A 16,408-nucleotide genomic window follows, 5' to 3' on the forward strand; every position below is an offset into this window, starting at 1 on the left:
CCAGCCTGGCCTTGAATGCCTCCAGGGATGGGGCACCCACATCTTCTCTGGATGACCTGTTCCAGTGCCTCAGCATCCTCATGTTAAATAATTTCTTCCTAATATCTAATGCAAACCTACCCTCTTTTAGTTTAAAATTGTTACCCCTTGTCCTATTACTATGCATAAAGAGTCCTCCATCTTTCCTGTAGGCCTCTTTTTCTTCTCCAGGCTGAACAAACACAACTCCCTCAGCCTTTCTTCATAGGAGAGGTGCTCCAGCCCTCTGATTATTTTCACGGCCTCCTATGGACTCGCATTAACAGCTTCATGTTCTTCTTGTGCTGCGAGTCTGAGAGTTGAATGCAGTACTCCAGATGGGGCTTCACAACGCGGACAGTCACCTCCCTTGTAATACTGGCCACCTTCTGTTGAGGCAGCCCAAGATACAGTCGGCCTTCTGGGCTGCAGATGTGCACTGCTGACTCATGGCCAGCTTTTTGTCCACCAGAACCCCAAAGTCCTTCTCCTCTGAGCTTCTCTCAGTCTGTTCTCCACCTAACCTGTATTTGTGAGTGGGATTGCCCCCCTCTAGGTGCCATACTTGGCCTTGCTGAACTTCAACAAGAATTCACTGAATTTTAAATAAAGGACTGCCTTACTCCACACTTGGAGAGCTCTTTTTCTAGTATTTAGTGTAAAGTATCCATGTTATGCTTTGTTTCTGGGGTAAGCCCTCCTTGTGCACTACATCATTGTTTGAGTGTTCCTCAAGCAGAACAGGTGACCATCCTGAATATACTTAGATCAAATCCTCAAGTCCGGTTTGCACATTTGAGTAACTGGTAACTTTGGATGTTTAAGTGAGGTTTGGTCCGTTTCCAGATCTCATCCAGTCCTCAGAGCAGAGGAACAGATCAGACCATCAGAGGTCAGAGCAGCGTGGTCTGAGCAAGAGGCATCGGACTGGAAACCTCCCTTCCTGCTCAGCCCCTCCTGCAGGAAAGGCTCTTTTTTTCCCCCAGTAAATTGCTGAGATACAAAAAAAAAAGTTAGTGTATCCCACAGGCTTTTTGTGTGGCTAATTAGTCAATATTTACACAGCTCTGTGAAAATGCTTTACAAGTGCCAATTATGAATTATAATTATCTTGCAAAGATGACTGGGAGTCCACATTGGCATGTTGAGTCAGGCCATGGGAGTAAACCTTTCAAATAATGTCTCTTATTTAAATGCCTTACCTATTCCTTATCTCTTTTTTTAAAAGGATGATGAGAAGCATTAGTTTACCCTCAGGAAAGATCAGGTCTGACTGTTTTTAATAATGAGTTGTGTACTTAGTCGCAGTAGGTAAATTTACAAACCGAGCAGGACACACTCAGAGATCGATTCTGTCTGTTCAGCAGATGGTTTTACACCATAGGCATCAGGATGAGCCTGCTGAGACTTTAAAACAAACATTTGTAAGTAACATTGCCATAAGGCTGTTAATATAGTGGCAATTCCTATTTTAAACTCTGCGGAGCTACTGCTTTATTTATACCCTATCTATTTACTGAAGTATAATAGATTTAGTCTGAAAAGATAGTAAATCTCAGCAGACTCGTACTGAAGGCTGACATTTAAATGTCAGCTGACTTTAACAAGATAGTAACTAATGCTTAGCACTAACCATGGGGTACCTGGATATATTTTCATAGTGGCACACCAGTAATAAAGGCAAAGGGAGATCAGCCTAAACAAAGCAATACATGGCACTTTACATTATACTGTGAAATTCTGTTGCAGCAAGAATATTTTGTGTATTTTTTTTTTCTAACGTCTCAGTATTTTCTTGTACCTACATTATTATTCTTTTCTGGTCTCACTAACTGGGTAACAAGAGGCTTTATTATTTATTTTACCTACATGTAACTTAATAGGGCAAATAGTTGCTTCTATTGCAGTTCTCATATTTTAGCATGTAGAAATATGCATATGTTAATAGTGCATTAACTAAAAAGAAACCTAGAGTTGCAGGTAATTCCACAGAGGGGACCACATTCTGCTTTCAGTATGACAGCAATTGAGTACAGAGTGGGGCCAGAAGTTCCCTGCGTACCTATCTCTTCACAGTAAGATAAAATTTTAATGGGGAAAATGTACAGGGAAATGAATATTTTGTTTTAAAAGGCTCGTAAAGGGAAAAGAACGTGGTTTTGGATCAGAGTCTTTAGACAGTTTGTTAGTTTTATGCTTACACGTGGCTTCTGTAGCTGCATGGGGATGTTGAACACCATGTTGGTATGGGCACACACACTGATGCTCCGCAGAAGGATGTTAAATATTCATGTGATAGCCAGATTCATGTGGTTTTGTCTGCTTTTCCTCTACCTGTAGTCCTAAGCACCATCAGATAATTAAACATTGTAGGCTCTGTGGTACTGAGTCTTTGGAAAGTCTGGTCATTCACTTCTGTGATGCCAACTGGAAAGGAGTGTGATGTTCTGCCATTGTTCTGCTTGCAGAAAATGGGGCTTTTTTGATACTGGTCCAAAATGTTTCATCCCTACTTAAATCCTTAAGGCTTTCAATAAGGATTTGGTGGTAATAGCATTCAGCCCTTGCGTAGGCAATGATTTTAGAGGAAGATCTGTGTAGCACTTATGCATACCATTACTGATATGGGATTTAACTGCACATTAAGAGTCTTGGTTTTTGGGAAGTACCTGCAGGCATCCTCCAGCCCCATTACAGTCATTGGAGGTGAAGGCCTCCATCAACTGGTCTGAAATTGCTTTTTGGGAAGCAAGAGTCTGTAGGTCCTGTGCCCTGTCTGCCAGCCAGGCCTGGGTGCTGTGGGTGTCCTGAGGATGTCTCAGTCACACCTGATACCTCTGTGTGTGCCACAAGTTGCTGCAGGCAGCACAGGCTATGGGGCATTTCAGGCCATCCCAAGGTGGGTCTCTGGGGGCAGGTTTTATCTACCCGAAGACCTAAAGCCAAGGTGCTGGGAGCCCTTTGTGTCACTGGGCCTCTGGCTGCTGTGCCAGCAGGGCACAGATCTGCCATTCCTTTATCAAGTTGTCTGTCCCCACTGACATCTCTGCCAAGCTGCATCACAGAGCTGCCTCAGGAAATCTGGTGTCCCTGGGGCTCCATTGCTGGGCAGCACCAGTGCACCGAGAGAAATCGGCGTCCTGAAGTGGGTCACACGGCTGTCTTTCCCAGACAGCAGTGGGCACTCCATGGTAACTGGCTTGCTTCCTCCTCCCATTGGGCAGACCTTTGCATTTTTACTTATCATTTTGCCTTTCCCTTGCCTTCGCTTCACCAGCCTTTGCCAGCAGTGCTGTCTTTGCCTGTTAGCATTTGTGTACCAGCTGCTCTGCTTTTGCTTTTTTTCCTTTCTTTTTTTTTTCTTTTTTCTTTTTTGGCAGCTCTCATGCAGATTTTTCTGTGTGGCCTCTTGCTTTTTTTTCATGCTTGCTTTTTTATCCCCAAACATTTTTGGTACTCATCAGCATTTTATCTGTCTGAATGCACTGGGGAAGGATAGGAGCCATGATTTATTTGGGTCAGTGCTTGCCATTGTGTAGCAATTCCAAAACGGGGGATTTTGCTAAGAATAAAGACTCCCTCACTGGTCTGGATTCTCATTCTTGCCCACATAAAATCTATTAGCTCCCTTCTGCTATTTTTAGGCTTGTGAAACTGGGATAAAGTGTGTGATGAGATTCTCTTGTTTTTGCTTTCTTTAGACCAAATGTAGGCTTGTGTTTCTCTTGTTGGTTGAATAACCCGTTGGAACAGAAAGGCACGTAGTTCATCAGCTGCTCCAAACTCAGCTCTCTGGTCGTGTCTTACTGAAACTCAGAAAGAATTGTCTGAAAGGATACCACGGCTGTTTTTCTGAAGGTAGCACATCAAGTAGACACTGCATCTAAGAAAATGATGACCTCTGCTCTGCAGGCAGTTACCCGGCTGGTCAGCACAGGCAAGAAAGCCTTTCAACAGAAGCAAAAACCAACTTACTGTTGCTGCCATCAATTTAACCTGTACGCATTTCAGTTCTCAGTAACTAGCGGTCACCCTCTTGATTTGTGGATGTTTTCTTTAGAAAGCTGCCCCATTAAACTGTTTTCCATCTGCAGAATCTGATTACTTTAAAATAAAACTGTCTCCCTGAGCAGTGGAAGAGAATGAAAAGAGGTTTGTTCATCATTAGTGTTGGGTTATCTCTTAAAATAAGCCATGTTCGGGAGGGCGTTACATCAGGCCTGAGCCTGGCAAGTGATTCAGAACATAAAGATAAAGCAGATGAAACACTGCTTGGTGAAGAAAAATCAGACCCGAACAGAGTGCTCTGAAAGTGATGTAATGGTGAACGGTGAAAGATAACTAGCTGCTGAAACTGGGGAGTTTATTCTAGCAGTGTATGGTCTTGAGCTGATTTCTCATTATCACGGGTATGTTTGTGTCTTGTGAGTTACTTGATGCTATTTGTCACATTTTAGGCGAGCTGTCCTATTATTCCCTCTCAGTCTTCTCTTTATGAGAGAGTGTCTTCATGTATTTCTTGTTGTCTGCCCTTTTGTTTCTGATATGCCCTGCCTTTTCCCACCACTCGAGTATCCAAATGTGAACGGGTCACAAGCAAAGCGATCAGCGATTGGTATCAGTACTGGTAATTCTCTAAGGTCTTCATGCCACTGTGTTTGATTGTTATATTAATATAGAAAGATATCTGGGGAGGGGGGGTGTAAAAACAAACATGGTGAGAAATACTCAGCTAGCTGTGGGGTAGCTGTGCCCTGCTGGATGTAAGCACTGAGCCCTCTGGATGGGTGGAGGATGTTGGTGGCTCATGGAGCCGTGCTGAAGACGGATGGAGCTGCGGCAGCAGCAGCTGGGCCTGCAGGTGGGAGGAGGAGCGAGGCACTGCGGGGACAGGAGGGCTGGGCAGGTGAATTTACCCGAGGGAGGCAAAATGACAGAGGTGGGGCCTTCCTCGTGGTGTCAGAGCGGAAGCAGCAGCTGTTATGTGGTGTGTGTCCATGCGGTGGTCACATCTGCACAGCCAACAGGCCCTTTAAGTAGGAGGTGGTTACAGCTGACTGGCTGTGCACAGCTTTCAAGCTCGCCGTCTGCTTTTCCCCTTGTATATCACCACTGTAAGACTCCTCTTCTTACCAGATCTGTGTGCACTTTCTTTCTTCTCTCCGGAGAACAGTTATCCTGCATCTGATCTCAGTTTTCATCAAATTCCTGTCTTATTCTTTGCCTTCAAAGGCTTAACAAGATGGATTTCTGTGGGGAAAAAAAGTAATGACTGGGTCAGCACAAAACCAAAAAATGAAGGAAGAAAAGGCCGACTGGTTATCGATTGTGGGAAGCAGCGTGATGCTCTGCATGTCTCACCTACCAGCAATTGCTGTCTGTCATAATGCTTTGTCAGTTCTTCATTCAGAGCGGTAGGAAAACTTTGCAGCAGGGCTGTTGTATTTATATGCAGTGGGTCTGCCTGCTGGAGTTGTGCTAACGATAGCAGCAGGGCAAAGCAGGGAGGCAGGGCAGGTCTCACAGCATCAATACATATGCTGCTGAAAAAATTGATGCTGACGGGCAGCAAAATGAGCAAGCGGGAGCAAAGGGAACAAAATATATAAATATATATATTTTTAGTCAGTTGATTGTGAATGAACAAGTTCACGTTTACAAGCTGAAGGCCCAATTCTGTCTTCCCATTGTTGCTTAGAAGCAAAGAGGTAGGGTTTTTATTAGGCATTATGATTATTCTTGTCGAGGAAACGCTCTGTTTATTCCAAGCTCAGGTTGCAAAGTGGTAGTTAGTACAAGATATTTAGACTAGGGATTTTCCTTGCAATGATACCAGAAGATACTTCGTTCACAAAGCCCATTTCCCTTCAGAGGTGTTTTCCTGCCAACACTCTTCAGCTTAAGTATCTCCATCAAATATCCAGAAGTCAGGAGAAAAAGCCCAGGAAAGTGACGGGCAACTGGCTTTGCAGGATATATACATGCAATATTCATACATAGCTCTGTGGAGAGTTTCTTCTCTACAGCGCATGAACCAAACATCTTAATTAAACCTCGAAGGAGAAGACCTGTTTGTCATTAGCTGTGAAGACGTTCAGAATTGCATTAGTTGCAGTTCATTAGATCTTATAATCATATTTGCTGCGGAGGAGGGAGTGAGAGGTTTGGGTGTGCGTGGAGGGAGCCCTGCTCATAGATCATTCCCACAGGACCACAGATTAGCTTTTACTGCCTCAGTCCATTGGGATCAAGGCCAGAGCTTTATGTTTCCCTCTTCACAGCAGGAAAGCAGCAGATAAAATGCCAGGAAGCCATTGTGGGGGCAAGAAGGGGTTGGATTGGTTTTGCCTTGCTACCTCCTCAGCAGGGAGGTGATGCTGCAGGATGCATGGGAATTTGCCTTTTGCATTGCCGTCTTTTTCCCTGGTCACCACTTCCAGCTGGAGCAGCAGAGTGACATCGTTGTGCTCTTCTTGGAGAGAAATAGCAATTAAAGGGAAGATCAGTCTGCTCACACCATGCAAACACTCAGTCATGGTTTCCATTTGGACGTGTCAGCCAAGCAAGTAAACTCAAATGAGTGTGTCTGAATACAGGAATTCAAACTGCTAACTGTGGTACATCACAGAACATTAGTCTCTCCTGCTCCTCTTTGTACATACCTCCTAATTCCAGCTGTCCAAGAGCTTGTAGTCTGGTCTGTAAAGAGGACACTGAGTCTGATCAGGACTGAAGGTATTGTCTCTCTGCAAACAGAAGTTAGTCCCTGCCAACTGCACACAGCATGTAGGCAATCAGTGTAGACTATTTTCTAGTGACTGAAGCTAAGTAAGACAACAGCTCTCCTCAAGGACCACCAAGTTGTGTTTCCAACATGGAGGAGCTCCTCTCAGTTCTCTTCTCTCCCAAAGGTCTTTTCAACAGCTACTGAAGCCTTCTCTGTCTTGGACTCCTTTCATGAGAAATTACTTATATGGAGATGTGCTGCATTGTCTTTATCTGGATAGAGCAGAAATGCTTCAGGATCTGCAGTGATGCAGAAGGCTTTGCATGTGTGCATATGTGATTTTTTTTCTTTTAAGATGGCGTTTTTAATGAAACACAAATGCAAAGTGGAAAAATCGCTTTCCTGAATGGAGTGAGTAACAAGAAATTTGAGCCTGAAGGAAATCTTGGCATTTTAGCATGACAGTGTGAACGCTTTCTTTTAATTAGCTAAATCACTGACTGCTGCTTCTCTTGTTGCAGGATATGACAAGGCTCCATTCTCACTAAATCCTCCTTCTCTGAGATTATTTAATGTCAAATATAACAAGTCCTTCTGATTTAATTTATCCTTTACCTCTGAGGACCCTCCCTCGTCTTCCTTCCTTTCATCTTCTGTATCTAGAAACTACACACATATTTGTTGGCATTCAGGAATCTGGGCTTATTAGTTTTGAAACTCTTTTGCTTTGGTTTTTCAGAACTGGAACGATTATGATGTGCTTCATTTTAGATGGACCTCAGTTAAGATACATTAAAAGCTCTGTTACAAGGCATTTTTAAATCTCTCAGCTAACACAATCTCAGCACTTAAGCACTGCCGCTGTAGAAGCGAAGTATCTAGTCAGTGGCAGTCACCTGGTGTTCTCCTGTGATGAGCACAGAGGTGAGACCTCTCAGCTGGGATCATTTGGATAGTGTCTGTGTGAGCAGCGGCCTATTTTTAGAGTCATAAACGTACAGAAGTTCTATAGTCTTCTCTAGCACCATTTCATCTCAGACAATCAGAACATTGTGTTTTGCTGCTGCCTATTTTGCAAGCTTTGAAAGTTCAGGGTCTTTTGGAAGTCGGAGGTAGCCTATGGAAAAGTACTATCTATCCACTGTGTTTTGCAGGCCCAATTCAGACATCAGTTTGAAAATGAATGAGATTGCCATGGATTGTAGAGGTCTTTTAGGTCAGATTGTAGAGGCAGTTTCTGTGTGTGTGGCTGCTTTCCGGGTTAGGGGGAATTCCTTTATTTCTGTGGTTATTACCTGAGTTTGACCGGACCACTTTATGTAGAACATTATTGCACCGCAAAAGCTAAAAGGGAGCTTGGCATGGTAGAATTATAACCAGCAAAGGGCAGTTGTAAGCAGGCTGTGTTTAGTATGAAATGGCATCTAGTTCCAGGAAAAGCACAGCTATCAGGAATATTAGTGTCAAAGCTGGAAAACACTTCACAAAGACAGCTTTCATTTCTGTATGCTATAAAGTATGCAGTAATCGTGGTCTAATTACCTCACTGCAGCCAGAAAGCAATATGGGATATTGAGGGGGTGTGGGAAAGAGAATAATAGGCTACAATTAAGCTGTAATCTTTGGCATGGTCACTCATCAGATAAAGCTTTTCAGCTGTAGCGTTCAAGACAGTCATTACTTGGCTGCTGAAGCCTGGGGAAAATATGTGGTGGAGTTCCTGCGAGCTGTTTCACAGAGGCTTCATTATCAGTTTATCCTCTGGCAGCTGCCCAGGCCCCGCTGATGCTCTGTGCTGGGAAGCTCTGTCCTCAGCGCTGCCCCGGCCCCTGCCCGTGCTGGGGTTCTTACCTCAGTGACACGCAGTGACGTGGTCACCCATCCTGGCATGAATCTGTGAGCTCTGAGCTGCTGGTTTTAAAAATGCTTTTGCATAGAACATGACTTCTAGAGCAAGGTGCCTTCAGGAGGATTTGGGGATGTGGCAAAGTAAACATGCTGGCTGTGGGACAGTTTGGATGCCTAATTATGTACATTTATTAACCCTTGGATGTGGGCTGTGCTTTGCTGGGACACAGTCATGTTCACGTGTAATTGTGCTCTCCCTGCTTTGGAAATCCAGTTTTACAGTCTGCTGGAAAACCTTGCTGGGGACATCTCTTATTTTCTAAAATCCTCCGCTGTTTTAATAGAAAAGATTCTGCATCCTTGAAGCAAACTCTTCCATTCACAGACTTAATTGTTCATATAGCCTTCTTGATTTTTTCCTGCTTTCCAAAGCGTCTTTCTGAGTATGCCTACAGTGCGGGGTTATGTGCAGTGTGGAACTCTGGAGCATAGGGAGGGTCGAAAAAAGGTAGCTGCAGAGGAGAGGAGGGCTGTGACAGAGTGAGTGCAAGGAAAGCCAGGCGGAGGGAATCAAGGAGGCAAAGCGTGATGTTGTTTGGGATGAGCTGTAGTACAGCAGAAGTGCAAGTGGCAGAAGTGTGATTTTATGATGGTCTGTGCTTGGATGCTGTGGAATCGGAAGGTGCACAGAAAGAGTATGGACCCAAAGATGGCTCTGAGTTTGCGAATTGCTTAAATTCCATTAGGAGCAGAGAATAAAGCACAGAAGCAGAAATCAGCTCAACTTGGAAGATGTGGACCTTGCGGTAACAAGGTCTGACACAGGAAGATTGAGCAGCACAGAGCAGCAGTACGAGTTGCAGTGTGCATCAGCTTTATGAAGGCAAAGGCCTTCTCTATTTTTTTCTTAATCATAGAATCCTTTAAGTTGGAATGGACCCTTAGAGGTCATCAACTCCTCTGCAATGAACAGGGACACCTACAGCTCAGTAAGTTTGCTTGGAGCCCCGTTCAGCCTGGCCTTGGATGTTTCCAAGGATGGGACATCCACCACCTCTCTGGGCAACCTGTTCCAGTGTCTCACTGATTAGATTGTTTCAGAGAGACTTGGATTCTCTACAGGGAGTCTTAAGATTTAAAAGGGGTTAAAAGTGGTCAGTAGTTTGGGACTGCTCGGTTTTGTGTTAGATCTGTTATTTCAGTATAGGGCGTGCACAGATCTTTTGATAAGCCAGCTGTGATTTCTGTAAATACAGATATGGGCGGGAGGGATTAGATCAGGCCCTCATCAGTCTGCTGTTTTGCAGAGCAGAAATACGAGCTATTTGAAGGCTCACAGCACACACAACCTCAGCAAGGCTTGTCTGACAGCCTACAGCAGCATACTCCATGTCAGTAATTCCTTCCAGCATTGGGGCTTTCAGGACCAGCCAGTAATTATGTGCACAGCTGGTCTGCTGTAGCAGTTCTTGACTGCCTGCAATAAGACGTGTCTTTTTGTCTTCAACTGTTCCCATTACATGGGTGCTGCTGAGCCAACTAGCTCAAAAAGCAACTGTACTAGAACAGCATTAATCAGTCAAGGGAAAGGATTTGTCCTGATTTTGCGCACGCCAGCCCCAAAGTGAAATGCAGTAGGCAGACATGGGTAAAGGTGATCTTGGTCTTTGTGTTTGCGGAGTTCAGTGCTGGCTCCAGATATAATCAGCTAGATGCTGGAACACAGCAAGACACAGACAGAAAAATTAACACCATCCAGTCTTACAAGTTTCCTACCGTGTGTTTGGAGAAGGCTCACAGCCTTCATCCTGGTATCACAGCGCTGTAAAGAGAGGTTCTGCCAGCAGCACCTCAGTGCAGACAGCAGTCCTGTCACATGCTGTCTCCAGCAGCATTTAATGGTGTGCAATTGCTCTTAGGTACCCAACTTAAAACAAGGATAATGATTTTGTGTGTTTATTGCTATCTTAGCATTGCCTTTGTCAAGTATAACAGAGGGGGTTGCCTCAGGCAGCAAACAGAAGTAAGAACTTGAGGAGAGGGATGGGAGCTGGAAGCTGATGAAAGGAACTCGGCTGGGTCAAAGCTGGGAACAACCTGTGGTGAAGGAGCACCAAAAGGAGAGGAGGAGTTCTAGCACAAGGGACTGAGGTTAAAAAGGACCCACTTTCATCAGATTCTTGGTCTGAGATAAAAGCAATCTGCTTTAAATGCATTAAGGCAGCCAGAGCCATTCTTTTGGCTGCAGTCAAATGGCTCTTTCCCAAGCACAGCTCATGAGCTATCTCAGGCCAGGGGCCACTCCTGGTGAACAGCCGGGATGCAAACACCATTTCATGGAGAGGTTTAACCTAGACTGTGCCATGCCAATTGGCTCCAATATAAGACAGTTATCCCAGATATGTTAAATTCACTGCTGTGTACCTAACCTTGAGCACAACACCCACTGGAAGTATCGGAAATGGAAGTAGTGAGCTGGTAAGAGACCTTACAGCCTGAGAAGGAAGCCCAGCACAGCTCTTGCTCTGAAGGTTCACGAGAGAGCTGTGATCCTGGTGACCATCTTGTTCTCCTGCATTGGGTTCTCGCATCTGAAGTCGTTCGGTTGTTGGAACAGTTTCTTCCTTTGCCTAGTCTGTATCTGCAGTTCGTTATTAATACCAAGAGTGGAACCTCCTGGGTCATTGAGTCCTGTGTGCACTGGGCCGGGCCATTCTATTCCCAGGCTTGTAAGAAATTCAGGCGCTGTGCTGTGCTTTTGCAGCACGCCCTCACTATCCAAAATCCTCACTCTCTGCACTCCCCAAAATTGCAGCCTCCTCACATTCTTTTGTATGTCCCACTCTCAAAACTCTTCACCCCGGGTGCATTTTCTGTTCTCAGTTTACCAACAAATAAATACATTATACCCTTCTGTCCCCACCAAATCCCGTTGAAATGTCTGAGATGTGCCTTATCCTTGCAGCACCTGTAAGGAAAAGTAACACGTTATTCAGGGACAGTGAGGGTCATGTAGCGACATACCTGTCTTTCTGAACCCACACAAGGAACCGTGCAGTTAAGTGCAGTTTTGAGGAAGTGGCTGTGGGTGTTATTTCTCATCCAGGTTCCGCCAATTGCAAACATTGATGTCTAAAAAGCAACAGAAAGTTCCAACAAGAAGGGGAATTTCTATTCAGTGTAGTGTAAGAATTAGTTTTCTCAGCTGGCAGTGGTTTTGAAGTGTGAATGCGCCCCACCAGTGCGCATACCTTTCCCCTAACAGAAAGCTTCACCAGAGGGCAGCACGGGATAGCTTTTTATTCTAACAGCAGTAGTTAACCATTTCAGGTGTCTGAGGTCTTTGATGTCAGCTGTTTCTTGTTCTGTGGGCGTGATTGCACGTACATTTCTTTTTAAAGCTAGCCTCTGAGGCTGCTCGAAATCAAGTTACATTAGCTGTGTATTTACCTTGCTGCTCTGCATTTAAAGCACAGCTGTTGTACAGTTTCTAGGTCCTCTTGCACTGATGCCAGACTCCTGCAGGAGCCAGAAGTCACTGGGGCGCACCTTGTCTTCTGTTGTGTAGAGCTTCTGTGCCAAGCACTTCCAGCTTACTGAGCTGTTCTGCTTCCACAAGTAGCTGCTGTCTCCAGCAGTTTCCTCTCCTGGTTCAAATGCCACAGCACTTAGCTATTTCTGATTTCTTTCTCTCAGTTTACAGTTGAAGCTTTGGTATCTGCATTCTTGGGCTTTCATAGAATCATAGAATCACAAGGTTGGAAAGGACCTACAAGATCATCTAGTCCAACCGTCCTCCCTTTACCGTACCTACAGAAAAGCACTAAACCATATCTCCTAGCTCCCTTCACTGCAAAACAAGTACAGTTTCCATCCTTGGTCATTTACTTTCTCCATTTGGCTTCTGCCTGGTGGATTTTCTCATTTCTGGCTCGTGTCTTACACTTCTTGGCCAGCCAGCCTCAAACTCGTGCAGGATTTGCTGCTCCACCTGGATACATAGAAGTCTATGGGGCCCAATGGAATTCATCCCAGGGTACTCAAAAGAACTGGCTGGCTTGACTGGGAGACCTCTCTCAATTGTTTTTCAGCAGTCTTGGGAAGCTGGAGAGACCCAGTCAACTGGAAGCTGGAAAATGCTGTCCCAGTTTTCAAGAAGGGCAAGAAGGAAGACCCCAGTAATTACAGCCTGTCAGTCCCACTTTGATGCCTGGAAAAACTGTGGAGAAAATTGTTTTGGGAGTTAGTGAAAAACATTTGAAAGACAGTGCAGTCATCGGTCACAGCCAGTGTGGGTTCCTGAGGAGAAAGTCCTATTTGATTAACTGTATCTCCTTTTATGACAAAGTCACCCATCTGGTTGACCAAGAGCAGCCAGTTAATGTAATCTGATTGGGTTTCAGCAAAGCTTTCAATTCTTTTTCTTACAGCTTCCTTCTGAACAAAATGCCCAGCAGACAGCTATACAAAAACAGAGTGCAGTGGGTGAACAGATGGCTGATGGTTTGGGCTCAAAGGGTTGTAGTAAATGGGATTACATCAGGTTGTTACCCAGCCACTGGTGGGGTTCCTGACTAAATCTGATTCCTCATCTCCGAAGCTCTAATGCCTTTCCAGTCAGGGATGTGACTATGACTCAGTGTGCACATAGCCTTGGTTTGACTTTAGAAGAGAGAAAAGGTAGGGCTGCATCAGAATTACATCTGCAAGATGCATCATTTTTAGAGCAGCCTTCCATTGCTTTTAAAGGTTCATTTTTTCATTCTCTAACAAAATAACTGCAGAAGGAGATGGCTCAGCATGGCAGCAAAATCCACCATAGGAGCTGATCCAAAGTAGTCATCTTCACTGAGGTGTGCTGCAGTGCCTATTGGGTGTTGGTACTACGAGTAAAACATGTTCTGCACTTCGACAATATGTGAGATTCTCGCTGTTCTCCATCTTTTGTATTTTTTCAACATTCCATAAGCCAACACTGTATTACATTAAGAACACGTACAAATGTTATGTAACTTACTTGTCATTGTACTTTAAACACTGAATGTGTTGTGATGGGGATAGGAGACGAAGTCCTGCTGCAACTCTTTATCATGTTAGCTTTGCAGTAGTTGTTTTTTGAACGCTCGCTTTGCAATGGAATGAACGAACATCATTGCAAAATAGACTACTCTGTGCCTTGAAGTAAATTTGTAAACTTTCTTTCTCAAAGTACAAGTATAGAGATAGCACAGAGGTATCGTGCTACATTTTACTCATGCTGAGATTGTAGATATGTAACGGGCTGCATTAATATTTGACAAGGTTTGTTCTATGTCCCCATCAGAAATGTAGCTGAAGATAATCTTTGGCTGGCTGTCTTGCACTCAGAACTGGTTGTTTTTTTTTTCCTAAGATCTCCATCTGAAAATCTCTCCTGCCAGATTTGGAGCTGTCACATTCATTATCCTCAAAATCTGCGTTAACTTTCAAACTTGTTTCTCTCTCCGCAGACACAGAAGCTGCGTTCGGCACAGATGCCAGCCTTCTCCAAGAGGCAGCCTCTTCATCCCCAGTGACACCAGCTCCCGCTGCTATCATGGGACCAGACAGTGTCTTCCTCAGCAGTGGACGGGTCCATGTCATCCTGTGGGGTAGCTTGGCAGCTGTAACAACGCTCTTATTCCTCACCTTCCTCATCTTTCTCTGCTCCAGCTGCAACAGGTATGACTCAGAAGCTTAGGAAGCAGTGACATTTCTCAAGTCAAGTAATTGCATGGACTGAAATAACTGCACTGGTAACTAATTAGTGAGAAACACTGAGAACTTAAGTGCAGAAGTACCTAATTATTGCATTGTAGTAAGTTAATGCAAAGTAGTCACTTGCATTTTTGGAGAGCTAAGTTAATTCACACTACTCTGCCTTTTCCATGATGTGCCCACAGGTAAGTCTATGGGTTGGCTTCCAGTACTGTTTTACCCTCAGGGTAATTTATCTGGGAGCTCATGCCTGACAGTACATTTGTTTTCAGAACAAACCTGAATTTGAGCAGTCCTTACTGTTTTCTGCTGCAGAGGAGCAATCTAAAAATGTATTTTCGGTGTGAAGGAATAACGCTGTAGTGCTTGCTACGTGCTTTCTCATTCCCTGGGGAGGCTGACTGTAATGATGTGCTGGGAAGAGGAGCAGTGGTAGCACCAGCCCTGCTCTAAGCACCATCCCTACTGTGCGTCACTCATAGATCCCCTTGACATATCTTGGCTTTCTGCATTCTCCTGGATATCAGCTCACACAACACACACACAGAGATCTATCTAAAAACATTTTTTAAGTTAATACTTAAGAGAAAACTTTGATTGATAGGGTGAGAGAGAATGGCCATGTGTTGTACCAAAGGAGGTTCAGGTGGGATGTTAGGAAAAATTTCTTCTCAGAGGGAGTGGGAACGCACAGGAATGGGCTGCCCAGGGAGTTATCATAGTATCATAGTATCGTGCGAGTTGGAAGGGACCTTAGAGGTCATCGAGTTCAACCCCCAGGATTCGAGCCCTCTGTGTAGCAGCGCGGCACTTCTACCACTTGCGCCACAGGGGGGATTCAAACCCGAGCCCCCAGTGTTGCAAGCGGCACTTCTACCACCGTGCGCCACCGGGGGCACACACTGATGGTGATGGAGTCACCATCCCTGGAGGTGCTCAAGAGACATGTGGATGTGGCACTGCAATACACGGTTAGCAGGCATGGCGGGATGGGTTGATGGTTGGACTTGGTGATCATAGGGGTCTTCTCCAAACTTCATGATTCTGTGACACTTCCATCTATCCTATACTGTTTCTTTACACCAATGCTAGTATTAAATGCTGCTTTACTCCTAGCTGGAGAAGTGCAAGATGTGAAATAAAAGCAGAAAGGTTTTGCGTTTTATGCTGAAAAAGTGCAAACACATCAAAACTTTTTATAAACCAGGAGGCAGAGCTGATGTGGGCAGGCGTAAGGGAAACGAGGGCTGCATGGCTTGGTGTAACGTGGAAGGGTAAGCCAGACGGCTGTTGTTTTCTGCTCAGATCCAGCAGTCCTCAGGGTTATGCAGGACAGGAGCAGTATGTCAGTGCTAGTCCCTGCTGAGGAAAAGTCAGCAGCTGCCATCAGTCCCTCTATCTTGCTGGGAGATGTCCTCTTCTCAGGGACCTCTCCTCTCTCTAGCACACAAATGTGCAGCTCCCTCTTCCTAACTCATCATTTGGACTTTTGGACATGCCAGGTTTTCTGAGAGAATAGGTGATTTCACAGAGAGAAATAAACGTTTCCATGACCCGTTATCAGTAGAGAAAATGAAGTGAACTGAACAGAACAGAAACAGTGTAGGTGAAAAGGAAAGGGAGGTCATTTCTATGAATTTCTTTTTTGCTTTGGCCTTTGGAGAGTTCAGCCTCTCTAAAGGGTGGGATCGTATAGGGTCTGTCCTGTCTTAAAAGACACCTGCCTGGAGGCTGAGTGTACTCTTCAGGAAGCTGTACAACCATAGAAACACGCTATTCTGGCATAACATACATCCACAATGTAAGGCTGTTTCACAGGAGGATTTCTCTAATGCTCACACTGCAAAACGCAGTTGTGGTCATCACCAGCAGCTGTTTGACAACCTGAAAAGCCAGAGCTGGAATGTGTAATTTCACCCCAAACATTGAAACATTGCTAGAAAAATGTTTTTAAAACCAAATCAAACCACTGGGTGTGTCCTTGCAGTTACAGAGATGCACTGTCGGAAACTATCTGACGAAGCTCTTTAATAAATGATTGTGTTGCAGGTCTACACACAGTATCTTTTATTGCAGGTC

The 16,408-nt window shown here is 44.7% G+C and overlaps 1 protein-coding gene across 3 annotated transcripts in view; it reads left to right on the forward strand.

Moving 5' to 3' along the window:
* PAG1 (phosphoprotein membrane anchor with glycosphingolipid microdomains 1) overlaps nt 1-16,408 on the forward strand; it is a 103,149-nt gene that overhangs the window by 67,487 nt on the left and 19,254 nt on the right. For all 3 annotated transcript variants that reach the window (XM_072329088.1, XM_072329089.1, XM_072329090.1), the window contains one exon: nt 14,083-14,293. In XM_072329088.1, the coding sequence (XP_072185189.1) occupies nt 14,169-14,293 (125 nt within the window). In that variant the 5' untranslated portion in view covers nt 14,083-14,168. The remainder of the gene's footprint in view (nt 1-14,082; nt 14,294-16,408) is intronic.

This window comes from Excalfactoria chinensis, chromosome 2 (assembly GCF_039878825.1).
Source record: "Excalfactoria chinensis isolate bCotChi1 chromosome 2, bCotChi1.hap2, whole genome shotgun sequence".
NCBI classification, from domain to species: Eukaryota; Metazoa; Chordata; class Aves; order Galliformes; family Phasianidae; genus Excalfactoria; species Excalfactoria chinensis.